Genomic DNA, 15,426 nt, shown 5'->3' on the forward strand with positions numbered 1-15,426 from the left:
CATAATTGGGATACTGATACTAATTATAGATTACGCTATATAATTAATTATCTTTAGTGTTTCGATTTTTATATTCTTAAAAGTTACAAATAAAAATAAGACGTTTAAATTAATTTTATAAGATTACAAATAAAAAAGATTTTATTAGAATAATGATGTTAAATATTTTATTTTTACAAGTATATGGCTCTTAATGTAATATTTTGGTTTGCCGGTAGTTAATCGGAGGATAATACTTAATTAGCGCCGGATACTGTGATAGCGTGGACGGACACGTGGCGGTACATCAGAAATCCTATTTTCGATATATCGGGCTTCAAACATCTACAGTCCGTTTAATTTCATCTGCAAGAACCACGGTAAGGACCGAGAGATGGAGTCGATGGTCTCCTTCATCACCGGGCCGACCCTCGCGTCGTCTTCCTCCTCTTTCTTGGAAGCACGAACCCTCCGGACCTTGTTTTCTGGCGGACGAGGTATGGACTCTGAGGAGCTCGCGCTCCCAGCCGTTTAAACTTCGATTAGGGTTTATCTTCGCCGTCGAACGAGATCATATTAGGAACTAAGTTTTCTACAGGTGCCGTCGGATTGTGGTCCACAATATTTAGGACTAAATTGGCCCTTTTTCTGTGAAATAGGAACTCAATTATTCCCTGTTTACGAATGTTAGCCATGACACTACTAGTGGCTGTAGTCCTGATTGTTCTGGTGTAAGTCTTATCTCGTGTAGAAAGGCATCTAGCTATTTATTGGAGTGGGACTTATTCTTCTTCTCTACTTTCTCGAATAAGCAACTGATCAATGATCATAAAAAGAAAAGGATGATTTTTTCTTTGTTTGGGTTTTCGTTCAAAAAATATATCTATGTAATGGCAAAAACTCTAACTTGAATATACTGTCACTTTTGTAAGGAAGATTTTGCTCATATATACCATTTGTTGGTTCGTCATTTTTATACAATATAATCAGTGTGCATGTTTGCTGGCTTATTCATGTATTTTGATTCCTTTGCGTTGTACAGGAACCAGTATTGTACAAAAGAACATTGTTATAGTATCTAGGAAGTTGTCAGGACTTGAAGAGGCCATGCGAATCAGGAGGTACTAGATCTGTTGTTAGTTCTGCTGTAGTGTTGGAATTGGCTGGGTATCTTAATTATATTTTACTTAAAGGTCTAGGGAGCTCCAAAGTTCAGGTAAAGCAACAAAAAGGCCTCCGTTGAGACGTGGAAAAGTGTCAGGACCACTTCCAGTTCCAGAGCACATTCTTAGACCTCCTTATGTGGGTACAAAACTCTTGCCTGAGATTTCTAGTGAACATCAGATACATGATGAGGAGGGTATTGATCGCATGAAGGCTGCTGGTGAGCTTGCTGCACGCGTTTTAGACTTTGCAGGGACATTAGTCAGGGTAAGTGTGAATTTCACAATATTAGGATTTAGGACTTAGTTCAGATATTATGGTATACTGCTAAGTGCTTTAAAGCAGTAGTGCAGTATCTCTGCAGTTTCTTTTGTGTAGTCACGTTGTTTGATAATGTAGAACTTCCTGTCATCCTCCATTGAGTTACTTTATATTTAAGGACCTTAATGATCATTTATGCTAAAAGATCCAATTGTTCTCCTGTATTTGATAGAATAACTGGCCTTGTGTTCCCCTTGGTTGTTACCCTTAAACTATTTTTTAAATACTTCGAAACTTTTATTGTATCCTGTACTCATTGTTGAAGGAACTTAATATAGAAGTAGGAGTCCATCTACATCCTCATGTCCCATGTTCCTTGGAAGAATGATAGGATTTGATTGGATTTGGCATATGTCTCTTTTTTGCAACAAAAACATCTTTCCTTGGAAGAATGATAGGATGGGCCTCCTATTTACTTCTCTTCAAGGAAAGGTAGTACTCCCAAGAGAACAAGAGGGGAAGAAAGAGAGACAACTAAATTTGATTTTATTACAAACAAGGATAATATCAATTAACCATGCCTCTCTGGCTTACAAGCTCACTAATTTATAGGATCTATAGAAGAAAATGTTGATGTCATCACCCCACAAAAAATGTCTAAAAGAGGCCTCTTGAACTCTCAAAACATGTATCCTAAAAGAAAATAATTCACTTAATCTATATTATAGCCATTTATTGTCACATAGAAATCTATGTTCTTTTGTAGAATAACTTCAAATATACATCAACCAATTGCATCCTTCTTGTAAGAATGACACATTATTAGCATGTCTCTGTACCAGCCATCAGTAACAACAGACGAGATTGATAAAGCAGTGCACAAGATGATAGTTGATGCTGGTGCTTATCCTTCCCCGCTTGGATATGGTGGTTTTCCAAAAAGTGTTTGTACATCAGTTAATGAATGCATGTGCCATGGAATACCTGATTCTCGCCAGCTACAGGTTCAGAAATAGGAGAATTGTCATATTCTTAACATTAAACAAATATTTCCCTTTCACAGATAACTTTTTCTCTTATGCAGGATGGTGACATAATAAACATAGATGTGACAGTCTACCTGAATGTATATTCCTTTCTCATTCTCTGGGATCATTTCCTTTCTAATATTTTTTCCTTCCATATATTCAAGAAAAATGGGAACTCACATAGATTTATCTACTGACTTCTTATCATTCGGATATTAAAAGTTTTTTTGCCTTTGATTCAGGGTTACCATGGTGACACATCAAAAACATTTTTATGTGGAAATGTTGATGAACCTACAAAAAGACTTGTAAAGGTATTCTGTTACTTCTTTGTAGCACAAATAAATTATGTTATTAGCATCGTGGTAGTTAAATTACTAGAACACTGATGGCGCAATATGTCAATTTCCAGAGTCAAGCAATTAACAGTTGATGAATTCTTGAAATTGAAAAAATGTACTTCTCTAGTTTTTGTCAGTTAGATCAATTTAAATTCTGGTGCTATATCAAGTTGCTGTCTAAATCATGAAATCTCTAAGCTTATGACACTTCTTAAATGAGGTAACTGCAGCATTCTTCCATATTTATACTTGAAGCTGTACCTTAACCTGAAATTCTGTATCTTCATTTATTGTTGATTCTGATATCAGTAACTAGTTCCTGTATTAGGTGACTGAAGAATGCTTGCACAGAGCCATATCTATCTGCAAAGATGGTGTAAGCTTTAAAAAGATCGGCAAGAAAATTAGGTATGCAAATAAATATCCTAGAAACTTCAAATATTAATTTGAATCTGATTCAAACATCTTCTGGCCTGCTCAAATTGTTGTTGCTGCTCCATATTAGTTACATGTATTTGCCTTGCATGTTGTCCCTTCATGTTTACACAGAAGTCTTGGAAATTGTAGTATCTTTTGAGATAGTGGTACATCAATTACTGTAAGAACTCCATGCTTCATTGTCTTATTTCCTTGAATTCACAAATTTAATCATGTGGATTGGTATTAATTGCCTTGATAAGATGTCATAATTAGTTACCATTCATGTTTAGAAAGTGAGGTTATACAATTTAATATATAAGTCAATCTAGGATCCTCTTTGCTAGTACTTCTTTTAACTTGCATTCATATGCTTCAGTTAATGCTTTTAATACTCCTAGTGAGCTTGCTGAAAGACATGGCTTCAGCGTGGTGGAACGTTTTGTCGGACATGGTGTTGGGAAAGTATTTCACTCTGAACCGATTATTTTGCATCATCGTGAGTCATCTAACTCAATATACTTATGATTATGCCTGAGTGAGAAGTTTGAGTCTCTGAAAGGGCCTTGAATCATGTTCACAAGTCCTTTGTTAGATCCAAGACATTATTGTTCTTATCATCACTCTCTCACACATATGCAATAACTTGACAGTTTGACTAGGTTAGTCTCTTGCTTAAAACTCATATACTCCAAAGATACCAGTATGACAAGATACTGATCCATTGTTTCTGATAGCTTGACAATTGCCTTTAGGCAATTATGAGGCAAGGTAGGGGCTCACACTTTACCTTATGTGATCTTAATTGAGGGTCTTCTTGTTTGGTCCCTTATTGGAAGTTGAAACCCCAGAGGTCTGGATGTATTGGCATCCTGATAAGATGTCAAATTGAGTTGGGTAAGCTATGATCCCCTAGTAGACCAACATCAAGAAATATTTATTGGATTAATAGATATATTAATTTCACTTAGATATAAGAATTTCAATATCATAATTAAAAGTTTGTGAACAAAGGGTTGTTAAGCTTCTAGTATAGCTGGTTGAGGCATGAACTATTCACTGTGAAGCTGTAGGAAGATAGTTGGCAGACATCAGGGTGGCTTAGAATCTTGTAGCAGATATAAAGCAGATTACTTATTAATTAAATAATAGCAAATTGCCATGATCAACCATTGATTTTGTTATTGTCATGTAATGTTGTAACATGAAACTGGTTATGTATTACTATACTCTTTTCTTATTTGGAGATAGAATGAGATGGTAAGGATGGGGAGGAACCCTTGACGAAATTTCAAGAAAGAGATTTACTCATAGACATTTATATACAAGGCTCTTTTTTCCTTAAAACTATAGTTCAGAACTTGATCAAACTCTTAAATATATGGATATGTTATGGAGACTACATTACATGAGCAGGTACATTTGTTGTGTACATATAGATATGTGTTTAGGCTATTTTTTTATTTGTATCTGTGACATATGCATGTTAAGATTGCTTAGCATCTAACATTATTCAAATTTTGCTCATCGGAATTACAATCTTCAATTTGACAGGTAACGATAACCCTGGCTATATGGTTGAAGGTGAAACATTTACCATTGGTATGTTTCTTGTACATCATATCTCTGGAATATTCTACTTCAGAATAATCTTTTTTCTTTCAGTTTTTGTTGCATTATTTGGAACTTTAAAGAGATGATAAGTATGTTTTCATGGTTAAGCCATTGTTGATCCTTCTGATAAAATCATATGCATACATTGGGCAGATCTTCCAGAATTAGTTGTTATCTTCATGCTTATGATTGCATGTTCAGAATAGTAATAGTAGTTTCCTATTGGTCAAGCTATGTTTTAGGCACTCAGTAGTTGAGAGTGGTTAATTGATGGTTGGCATTTGGAAATTGAATTGGAGGTCAGGAAAGTTATGTATGACTACGCAGACAATTATTGATGTAGAATGCAAAATGTGTCATCAGTCATGACATCAATTCTAATTGCATAATTGAGCGTGTAGAAATACAAAAGGAGAAATGATGTTTTGTTGAACTTACAGCTGCTGTTTTCTACATTATGTCAAGTTGGTCCCATCCAAACTTTTGAGAGATTTTAACTTGCAAAATTATCCCACTTCTGAAGCAAATGAAAAGTTACCACTCCTTTGCCCCATAATAACCTATATTATTGCGAAGGAACAGCTTCAATGAAGCTGACAGACAGTGATTAATGTTGTCTACACACTAAAGGATTTGCGATACATCATGAGTTATGTTCAGCCTCTGCTCCCAAAATTTTACTGCCTTTGAACATGCATTTTTAGAGTTATCAATAACATGCAAATTTCGTACTGTACCGACGTATCGAGCTTTGCTCGATACAGTATGATATGAGCGTACCGAGTGATTTGCAAGGACATACCGCTTGGTACATGTGTGTGTATATATATATATATATATATATATATATATATATATATATATATATATATATATATATATATATATATATATATATATATATATATATAATATAATATAATATAAAAATTAAACTTACAAAAAAAAATAATATAAAAATTAATATATAAAAAATATAAAAAAATATAAAGGAGGCGTACGTTGCCTCGACGTCTCCTTTTCTTCTCCTCATCTGTGGCATTTGATAAAGACATCGAAAGCCGTAGACGTATCCGCCCTATGGCGACTAACATGGTGAAGAAGAAGCCGAATCGTTGTCACTTTGTTACCTCATGGATCGGGATCGTTGAGGGAGAGTGGCGTCGAATCGGGAAGCGTCGAGGTTCTCTTGATTCTCCCGTTTCTTCTCCCTCTTCTCCATCGACGCTTCTTCTTCCCTCGTCCCAGCAAGGCTGATATCGCCCGGTAGCAGGCGGTGACGATCGAAATCGATTGTTACTGACCTATTTCGGACGGTAACGGTCGAAATATCGACTATTACTGCCTGATACAACCTTGTATTATCCGATACAAGGCTAGATCAATGGTACCGCTCTGTCACGAACGGTCGTCGCGCACCCGCAACAACTCCGTTCAACGAACCGTTCGTCGCTCACACCCGCATGCACAGCTGCTTGGCAGCATATTTTCTTATGGTTTTGGGTCATTTTGCTTGTAAATATGTAAGTTCGAACAAGCTGCAGCGTTGCAAAGCGACCGTTCACCGAACCGAGCAAAACAGCCCCAAAACAGCCCAAAACGGCTCCGTTTTCGCGTGCCGCGGGAGGTGAGCGGAGAGCTGCCTCCGCTCACCAAAATGTCAGCCAGCTCAGACCCTAGGAACCCCCCGGGTGGCACATGGCTGGATGGGGCTTCGGTTATATACCGGGCGTTGAACACTCTTTCGCAAGTTCGCACGTGACCTTTACGGGAACTTGGTTTTGCGCCCGGGACCAGGTGAGCGGCTGTTTGTGGGCTTGCAGCTGTTCGTTCATCCTTGAAAGCCTTGTTTTTCTCCCTCTCCCTCTTTTCTCTTGTGCACACAAGGTGTTCGACGAATTGCTTGTAAAGCTTTCCTTTTCGCGAGACTTCGGGACTTGTCCGTTGCTCGTTCTTTCGATCTAACTCTCTTTCTCTTTTACAGGTCCTTCGGGACCTGCGAGAGGTTACAAAGTGGGCTGATCCTTGCGGAGCAAGATTGCAAGGGCGAAGCGCGACTTAGGCAACGCAAGCTAAGTTCGCGTCTTTGCCGCAAGAGTGACTCGCGACTTAGGCAACGCAAGCTAAGTTCGCGTCTTTGGCCGCAAGGGTGCCGCACGCCTTAGGCAATTCCAGCTAAGGTCGTGACATTGTGGTATCAGAGCGGGCAAGCTCTTCGATCGAACAGCGAACGAACTTCGCAATTTCGCCATGGCAAAGCATCGTGGCGAATCAAGCAAGACGGGGCAAGCCGGACCCTTGCCCCAAACAGCCGCAGGTGGGCTGCATGTGCACACTCGCTCTCATGCTGTTGGAGCCGCTCATGAGGATCGCGGCAGCGAACAGGATGAGCGAGAAGTTGGCAACTCTCCGCGTGCGGAGGAAGCGCAATCTGGTGCGCTAACTGGGAAAAAGAGTCATAAGGAGAGACTCACGACGGCGGAAACCCGCCTGGATGTTCTGGAAGCGAGCATGGAGGAACTCTACCATGGCCAACAAAGACTTGTTGGGGTAGAGAGCTCGCAAGAGGAAGCGGAGTCCAGGATCGACAAGGTCGAGGCCCTAGTCGACCGACTGTCCGATGACACCAAGGACTCCGTGCAGCACCTACAGGATGTTGTGGCGGAACTCACGGCAAAGGTGGCTATGCTCACAAGAACGCTAAATGCGGGAGGAGGCAACACCCGCGTTGCACCGCCACAAAACTTGAGGGCACCTGAGCCCCATGGATACGGAGGGGCCAGAGATGCCAAGGAGCTCGAGAACTTTCTGTTCGACATGGAGCAATACTTCCGAGCTACGAGGCCCGATTCTGAAGATACCAAAGTTTCTATAGCAACAATGTATCTGAATGGAGATGCGAAACTTTGGTGGCGAACTCGTTGGGAGGAGATCCAACAAGGTCGGTGTCGAGTCGACACATGGGAAGACTTGAAGCGGGAGTTGAGAACTCAGTTCCTACCGGAGAACACAGATTCGTCGCAAGAAGGAAGTTGAGACAACTCCGCCAAAGTACCACCATCCGAGACTATGTAAAGCAGTTTTCTGCACTGATGCTGGACATACAGGACATGTCCGAGAAAGGCAAGTTGTTCAGCTTCCTTGATGGGTTGAAACCATGGGCTCAGCAGGAGCTGAATCGAAGGAATGTTACCGACGTGGTCGGGGCAATTGCAGCTGCAGAAAGGCTCACCGACTTCGTTTCCTCTGAAGGCCCAGCGAGAAGGAAACAATCTTCAAGCAATCGCCCTCCAAAACATTCTCAAGGGAAGGAGCTCGGGGGCGAACAGAAGAAGAAGAGCTCTCACAAAGGGCCGAACCCGAAAGGCAAGGCCTCAAAACCTGGAGGATGCTTCTTGTGCGGAGGATCGCACATGGTAAGGGAGTGCCCACAGAAGCAGGCACTCAATGCTTTGACGGCTTCCATCCACCCTCCCCGATCGGACAAGGGCAAAGCTGTTGCTCTTAGTTCGAGCAGTTCAGAATCCAGCAGCGACGATGAGGAGTCGCAAGGACCCCGAATGGGAGCAATGCGTCTGTTGAACGCTATGCGGGGTCAAGTGGGGGAGAACATAAAGACGAAGGCACAAAAAGCAGGAAGCAGCGAGCTAATGTATGTGGACATTAAGCTAAATGGCCAAACGACCCGTGTAATGGTGGATACGGGCGCTACCCACAACTTCATAGCCGATCACGAAGCACAACGACTTGGGTTGACCTTGGAGAAGAGCCCAAGCCGAATGAAGGCGGTGAACTCGGAGGCCAGGCGAATCTCCGGGTTGGCGAAGGGTGTTCCTATCAAAATCGGGACTTGGAGCGGAAACACCAACATGATGGCCGTGCCACTAGACGACTTCCAAGTGATTCTTGGAATGGAGTTTATGCACGCGGCGAAGTTGGTGCCGATGCCATTCTTGAATTCCCTATGTATGATGGGAGGCGATGACCCCTGCGTGGTTCCCGTCTCTCGGAGAGGAACCAAAGAGCCCCAACACATTTCGGCATTACAATTGAAGAAAGGGGTGCGAAAAGGCGAACTGACATTCGTGGCTGCTATGAAGCTAGAGCCACTCAACGAAGAGGCCATTCAAGAACCTGCTATGGTGGCGAACGTCCTGAAGGAGTTCAAAGACGTTATGCCACCCGAGTTGCCGAAGACTCTCCCACCACGCAGAGGCGTGGATCACAGTATCGAGCTGGAGCCAGGAGTCAAGCCTCCAGCGAGACCACCCTACCGCATGCCCCCACCAGAGTTGGCAGAACTCAGGAAGCAGTTAGGTGAACTGCTAAGCGGTGGTCTCATCCGCAGCTCAAAAGCACCTTTCGGAGCTCCAGTTCTCTTTCAGAAGAAACAAGATGGGAGCCTCCGATTATGCGTCGACTATCGAGCCCTCAACAAAGTAACAGTGAAGAACAAGTATCCCATCCCGCTCATCGCGGACTTGTTCGATCAACTGGGCAAGGCCAAGTATTTCTCAAAACTCGACCTTCGGTCGGGGTATTGGCAGGTGCGTATTGCTGAAGGCGACGAAGCGAAGACTACCTGTGTGACCAGGTATGGAGCGTTTGAGTTCTTGGTGATGCCTTTCGGCTTAACCAATGCTCCGACCACATTCTGTACTCTCATGAACCAGCTATTCAAGGAGTATTTGGATAAGTTCGTGGTCGTCTACCTGGACGATATCGTCGTCTACAGCCAAACGCTCGAGGAGCACGTCAAGCACCTGCGGACGATTTTCAAGGTTTTCAGGGAGAACACTTTGTTCGTAAAAAGGGAGAAATGCTACTTTGCTCAAATTGAGATTCTATTCTTGGGGCATCGAATCGGTGATGGCTCCATTCGGATGGATAAATCGAAGGTGCAAGCAGTTGCGGAATGGCGAACTCCAAAGAAGGTGCCAGAGTTGAGATCCTTCCTTGGTTTCGTCAACTACTATCGACGCTTCATTGCCGGATATTCGAAGCGGGCAACCCCACTGACGGAGTTGCTGAAGAAGGAGCAGCCTTGGAAGTGGTCGGACAAATGTGAGATAGCATTCCAAGACCTGAAGGCTGCTGTCCTAGAGGAACCAGTGCTCAAATTGCCAAACTATGGAGAGCCCTTTGAAGTCCACACAGATGCTTCGGACTTTGCTATTGGAGGAGTACTTATGCAGGAAGGTCATCCGGTGGCCTACGAGAGCCGCAAACTCAACGAGACCGAGAGGCGGTATCCAGTGCATGAGAAGGAGATGACAGCAGTGATCCACTGTCTACGAGTTTGGTGACACTACCTTCTCGGGTCGCGATTTGTGCTGAGGACAGACAACATCGCCCTGAGTTATTTCCAAACTCAGAAGAAGCTCTCCCCAAAGCAAGCACGGTGGCAGGACTTCCTGGCTGAATTTGATATGGCAATGGAATACAAGCCCGGGAAGGCGAATGTCGTGGCCGATGCGCTGAGTCGGAAAGTGGAATGCGTGAATGCTGCACAACTGGAGGGCAGAGGCCAAACAAGTCAGTTACACTCCAACTTCCTTTCCCGAATCAGAGATGGACTGTATAGTGATCCCCAGGCAGTTATCCTGATGCAGCTCATCAAAGAAGGCAAGGCACGACGATTTTGGGTCCAGGAGGGACTTGTTTACACAAAAGGGAATAGGGTTTATGTTCCCCGAGTGGACAATTTAAGGCGTGAACTCTTAAAAGAGTGTCACGATTCCCTTTGGGCTGGACATCCCGGCATTCACAGAACGTTGGCTCTCGTGGAGAGGGCCTTCTACTGGCCAAAGATGGGGATTGATGTGGAGGAGTATGTTCGAACATGCCTTACTTGCCAACAAGACAAGGTGGAGCAGCGGAAGCCGGTGGGACTTTTGGAGCCGTTGCCCGTACCAGAAAGGCCATGGGAGAGCATTTCCTTAGACTTCATATCAAGCTTGCCACCTGTAGGGGGACTTGGATCGATACTTGTGGTGGTCGATCGGTTTTCAAAGTATGCAACTTTCATTGCTGCTCCCCTACACTGTTCAGCTGAAGAGGCGGCCAGACTGATGATGAAGGGTGTAGTGAAGTATTGGGGAGTCCCACACAATATCGTTAGTGATCGAGACGCTCGGTTCCTGGGACGATTCTGGATCGAGCTATTCAAATTGTTGGGGTCAAAGTTATACTTCTCTACAAGCCTCCACCCCCAGACGGATGGTCAGACTGAAAGAATAAATTCGCTCTTAGAGCAGTATCTCCGGCACTACGTGAGTGCCAATCAACGAGATTGGGTGAAGCTGTTGGACATCGCCCAATTCTCCTACAACTTGCAGCGGAGCTCTGCATCCAACAAGAGCCCCTTCGAAATTATCACAGGACAACAACCGTCGACTCCGCACACTATGGCAATTGGGTATACTGGGAGTAGTCCATCAGCCTACCATTTCGCAAAGGAGTGGCATCGAAATGCCGATATTGCGCGGGCTTACTTGGAGAAGGCGGCAAAACGGATGAAGAAGTGGGCAGACTTGGGAAGGCGACCACAGGAGTTCAAAGTTGGCGATTTGGTGTTGGTAAAGCTCCAACCAGCATCACTCCAATTCTTCAGGAAAAGAGTCCACAAAGGATTGGTGCGTAAGTATGAAGGGCCCTTCCCAATTATCAGCAGGGTAGGCAATGTTTCTTACAAGTTGCAGCTGCCGGCGTGGTTCAAAATTCACAACGTTCTTCACGCCAGCAACCTGAAAGCCTACCATTCGGATCCGCAAGATGCTTCTCGAAGTGTTCCAACTCGGCTACCTCCCATCACAGCCTCCTACGACAAGCGAGTGGAAACCATTCTGGCGGATCGCAGGATAAAGCTACCCAACGGAGCGGAGCAGACAGAGTACTTGGTGAAGTGGCGAAAGCTTCCCCGAACTGAAGCCAGTTGGGAGCCTGAAGACGCCCTGCGACATGAAGAAGAAGTCATCACCAACTACCAACAAGCGTCGACGAGGGCGTCGACAGTTTAAGTGGGGGAGAATGTCACGAACGGTCGTCGCGCACCCGCAACAACTCCGTTCAACGAACCGTTCGTCGCTCACACCCGCATACACAGCTGCTTGGCAGCATGTTTTCTTATGGTTTTGGGTCATTTTGCTTGTAAATATGTAAGTTCGAACAAGCTGCAGCGTTGCAAAGCGACCGTTCACCGAACCGAGCAAAACAACCCCAAAACAGCCCAAAACGGCTCCGTTTTCGCGTGCCGCGGGAGGTGAGCGGAGAGCTGCCTCCGCTCACCAAAATGTCAGCCAGCTCAGACCCCAGGAACCCCCCGGGTGGCACATGGCTGGATGGGGCTTCGGTTATATACCGGGCGTTGAACACTCTTTCGCAAGTTCGCACGTGACCTTTACGGGAACTTGGTTTTGCGCCCGGGACCAGGTGAGCGGCTGTTTGTGGGCTTGCAGCTGTTCGTTCATCCTTGAAAGCCTTGTTTTTCTCCCTCTCCCTCTTTTCTCTTGTGCACACAAGGTGTTCGACGAATTGCTTGTAAAGCTTTCCTTTTCGCGAGACTTCGGGACTTGTCCGTTGCTCGTTCTTTCGATCTAACTCTCTTTCTCTTTTACAGGTCCTTCGGGACCTGCGAGAGGTTACAAAGTGGGCTGATCCTTGCGGAGCAAGATTGCAAGGGCGAAGCGCGACTTAGGCAACGCAAGCTAAGTTCGCGTCTTTGCCGCAAGAGTGACTCGCGACTTAGGCAACGCAAGCTAAGTTCGCGTCTTTGGCCGCAAGGGTGCCGCACGCCTTAGGCAATTCCAGCTAAGGTCGTGACAGCTCGGTAGCGAGTGGTCTGTGTACCGGTCTACTAGTGGATTGGTATGTACCATCCGGTATGAGCGATATCATTTGGTATTGTAATCCTTGATCAATAATCAGCTAATGTTTTTCTTCCTTGTTGCTAACTGCTTATCATTTCCACAGAGCCTATTCTCACAATGGGAAGCATTGAGTGCATAACATGGGGCGACAATTGGACTACGGTGACAGCTGATGGCAGCCTTGCTGCTCAATTCGAGCATACCATACTGATAACCCAGAAGGGAGCAGAAATTTTAACAAAGTATTAGATTAGCATCATTAAATTCTCTGATTTGTTTTTTTACTTATAATTGTACTTCTATTCCAAGATGATTTATTATAACTCTCATGCTGCATCCAATGATTCTTTTTCTCAAAGATCCTAATATTGGCCAACCATCTGTATATTATAATATGAGACCTGTGATGCAGTCACCTGATAAATGTGCATGGTTGCATCTGTCACAATGTGTTGGTTCTTGTACTGTACTGTATGTGGCAAGAACTAATGGAAGTATGATCCTGAATTTGCAGCACCAACCTACCATTGAGTGTATCCCAATTAATTGTTATGGTGGTTGTCGTACCTACCGGCTGTTTGATGAGCCCAGATTTTGCTTGAATGACTAATTTTCTTCTTTGAAAACAATTTATTCCCTAGCATTCTGTAATTGTTAGCTTATTCTTAGCTAGAAGTAGCATGTTTAGGGTGAAGCCCCCTAAAATTTTCAGAAATGTTATTGTTGGAATATAGTTTTTCTTATCATGCAAATCATCCTATTAATATCATTTTCGTCAAAATTTATTATATGTATGGCTTTTAATCTTTTAAAAGTTCCTAATTCTTATTTCTAACCTAGATTATTCTTTATGGTTCATGTACTGCAGTGTGTTCAGAAACTAAGAGGGTCCGAAGAGCTTCTTAAACCAAATTGATATGTTATCAAATTAATTATATATTTTTTAATTAGTTATATTAAGTGTTTTGATTTTTATACTTTAAAAATTATGTCGAGATTTTTATATTTATAAAAATAAAATATTTAATTTTATCTTTTTAATATGTTTTTTAATTTTTAATTCTATAAAATTATTTTATTTTTATTTTTATTTTTTAATATTTTTTCCATAAATATAAAAATCATAATACAATTTTTAAAAAGATAAAAAAATTAAATATAAAAAATAATTAATTATAAGGAGGAATATGTAATTAGTCCCACGTTCTTGCATGACTTAAATTAAACTGATCAAATACAATTAGTCCCATATTTAGTATTTTGATCGGTATATTTTTAAAATTATATTGAAAATTTTATATTTATAAAAATAAAATATTTAATTTTATCGTTTTAATATATTTTTTAAATTTTAAATCTATAAAATTAGTTTTTAATTTTATATAACTTTTTTAATATTTTATTGTCATAAATATAAAGATTTTAATATAATTTTTAAAATATAAAAATAATATTAAAAATATTTAATTATAAGGAGGAAATGTAATTAGTCTTACGTTCTTGCATGACTTAGGTTAAACTGATCAAATGATAACGAAAAAAAGACTCAACAGTCTTCTAAGTGCTCATTTGGAGTCTTCTAAGTGCTCATTTGGAGGCACGCAAGTTCGTTGATCTCAAAGCAGCACCGTCTCACCTTGCATTTCGTATCCAACGGTTGAGAGCTTCGGTGATCGCAAATGGCGTCAACCGACGTGGCATGTAAAAGGGCGGGAACGGCGGGGTCGTGAACATACTAGAATGGTGATGTTAAATAATATCCGTCCGATGTCTGATGCAACCGGTCCATCGGACGCTCCAAAGTACCGACACGATGGCGATCCGCGAGTCGGTAACTCTCACCAATAACATCGGACGACTTGTCTTTTCTATAAAAGACCGCGCCCACGGATCCTAAACTCTGCCTTCGGTCATCCATCTTTCACCTGTTCAGAGGCAAGGCTAAGGAGACCGTCGAAGACATGAGTTCGTCGGGTGCGGCAGCGGCGGCGACTACCACGAAGGGAGGTCGGGGCAAGCCAAAGGCCTCGAAGAGCGTCTCCCGCTCTCAGAAGGCCGGACTCCAGTTCCCCGTCGGCCGGATCGCGCGCTTCCTCAAAGCCGGGCGCTATGCTGAGCGCGTTGGTGCCGGCGCCCCCGTCTATCTCTCCGCTGTCCTCGAGTATCTTGCTGCCGAGGCAAGTCGACCCCCTCTTCCCCTTGTGGGATTACAGGATTTAGCCTTTGATCTAAGCTTGGCGAGGATTATCTTGGGTTTGCAGGTTCTAGAGTTGGCGGGGAACGCGGCCAGGGACAACAAGAAGAACCGGATCATCCCGAGGCACATACAACTGGCGGTGCGGAATGACGAGGAACTGAGCCGGCTCCTGGGTGCCGTAACCATATCCAACGGTGGAGTGGTGCCCAACATCCACCAGGTCCTGCTCCCGAAGAAGCAGACCGGCGGCAAGGGGAAGGGCGATATCGGTTCCGCTTCGCAGGAGTTCTAGGGTTTATAGTCCTCGTATATCCCGTTTGTTTTGTCCGGCTTTGTAGTATAATGTTTGCTCGGCTCTGTCTCCAAGAACCCATCAGGCTTTTGGTTAGCTAATGCAAATGTTTCGCCGGCGGATGTTATCTGTTGCCATTTATTGTTTTGTTTTTTCTAAGATTTCAAGATTTGTTCATACGGTCGTTTATAACATCGAGACTTAACGGGTTAAGATCCGACAAGGGGCGTTATCCGCAACTAAGAAAAGTTCTTTTAACGGACGT

At 43.2% G+C, this 15,426-nt stretch overlaps 2 protein-coding genes across 2 annotated transcripts; both read left to right on the plus strand.

Moving 5' to 3' along the window:
• Nucleotides 1–339: 339 nt before the first annotated feature.
• LOC103970217 (methionine aminopeptidase 1B, chloroplastic) lies at nucleotides 340–13,192 on the plus strand. Its single transcript, XM_009383900.3, has 10 exons — nucleotides 340–476; nucleotides 1,022–1,100; nucleotides 1,173–1,410; nucleotides 2,247–2,408; nucleotides 2,489–2,530; nucleotides 2,675–2,746; nucleotides 3,102–3,181; nucleotides 3,592–3,689; nucleotides 4,745–4,792; nucleotides 12,776–13,192. Exons 1-10 carry the CDS (start codon nucleotides 374–376, stop codon nucleotides 12,919–12,921), a joined length of 1,068 nt encoding a protein of 355 aa, XP_009382175.1. The 5' UTR covers nucleotides 340–373; the 3' UTR covers nucleotides 12,922–13,192.
• Nucleotides 13,193–14,560: 1,368 nt separating this feature from the next.
• Nucleotides 14,561–15,302, plus strand: LOC103970222 (histone H2AX). The gene is made up of 2 exons (XM_009383915.3): nucleotides 14,561–14,849; nucleotides 14,934–15,302. Exons 1-2 carry the CDS (start codon nucleotides 14,634–14,636, stop codon nucleotides 15,159–15,161), a joined length of 444 nt encoding a protein of 147 aa, XP_009382190.1. The 5' UTR covers nucleotides 14,561–14,633; the 3' UTR covers nucleotides 15,162–15,302.
• The last annotated feature ends 124 nt before the right edge of the window (nucleotides 15,303–15,426 follow it).

Source organism: Musa acuminata, chromosome BXJ1-2 (genome assembly GCF_036884655.1).
Source record: "Musa acuminata AAA Group cultivar baxijiao chromosome BXJ1-2, Cavendish_Baxijiao_AAA, whole genome shotgun sequence".
Taxonomy (NCBI): domain Eukaryota; kingdom Viridiplantae; phylum Streptophyta; class Magnoliopsida; order Zingiberales; family Musaceae; genus Musa; species Musa acuminata.

Excerpts from the sequence above, each read along its gene's own strand:
- LOC103970222 (XM_009383915.3), top strand. The coding sequence starts at position 14,634 with ATGAGTTCGTCGGGTGCGGCAGCGGCGGCGACTACCACGAAGGGAGGT. Across the intron at positions 14,850-14,933 it reads TCGAGTATCTTGCTGCCGAG|GTTCTAGAGTTGGCGGGGAA; the intron begins GCAAGTCGACCC and ends TTGGGTTTGCAG.
- LOC103970217 (XM_009383900.3), top strand. The coding sequence starts at position 374 with ATGGAGTCGATGGTCTCCTTCATCACCGGGCCGACCCTCGCGTCGTCT. Across the intron at positions 1,101-1,172 it reads GAGGCCATGCGAATCAGGAG|GTCTAGGGAGCTCCAAAGTT; the intron begins GTACTAGATCTG and ends TTTTACTTAAAG. Across the intron at positions 2,747-3,101 it reads CTACAAAAAGACTTGTAAAG|GTGACTGAAGAATGCTTGCA; the intron begins GTATTCTGTTAC and ends TTCCTGTATTAG.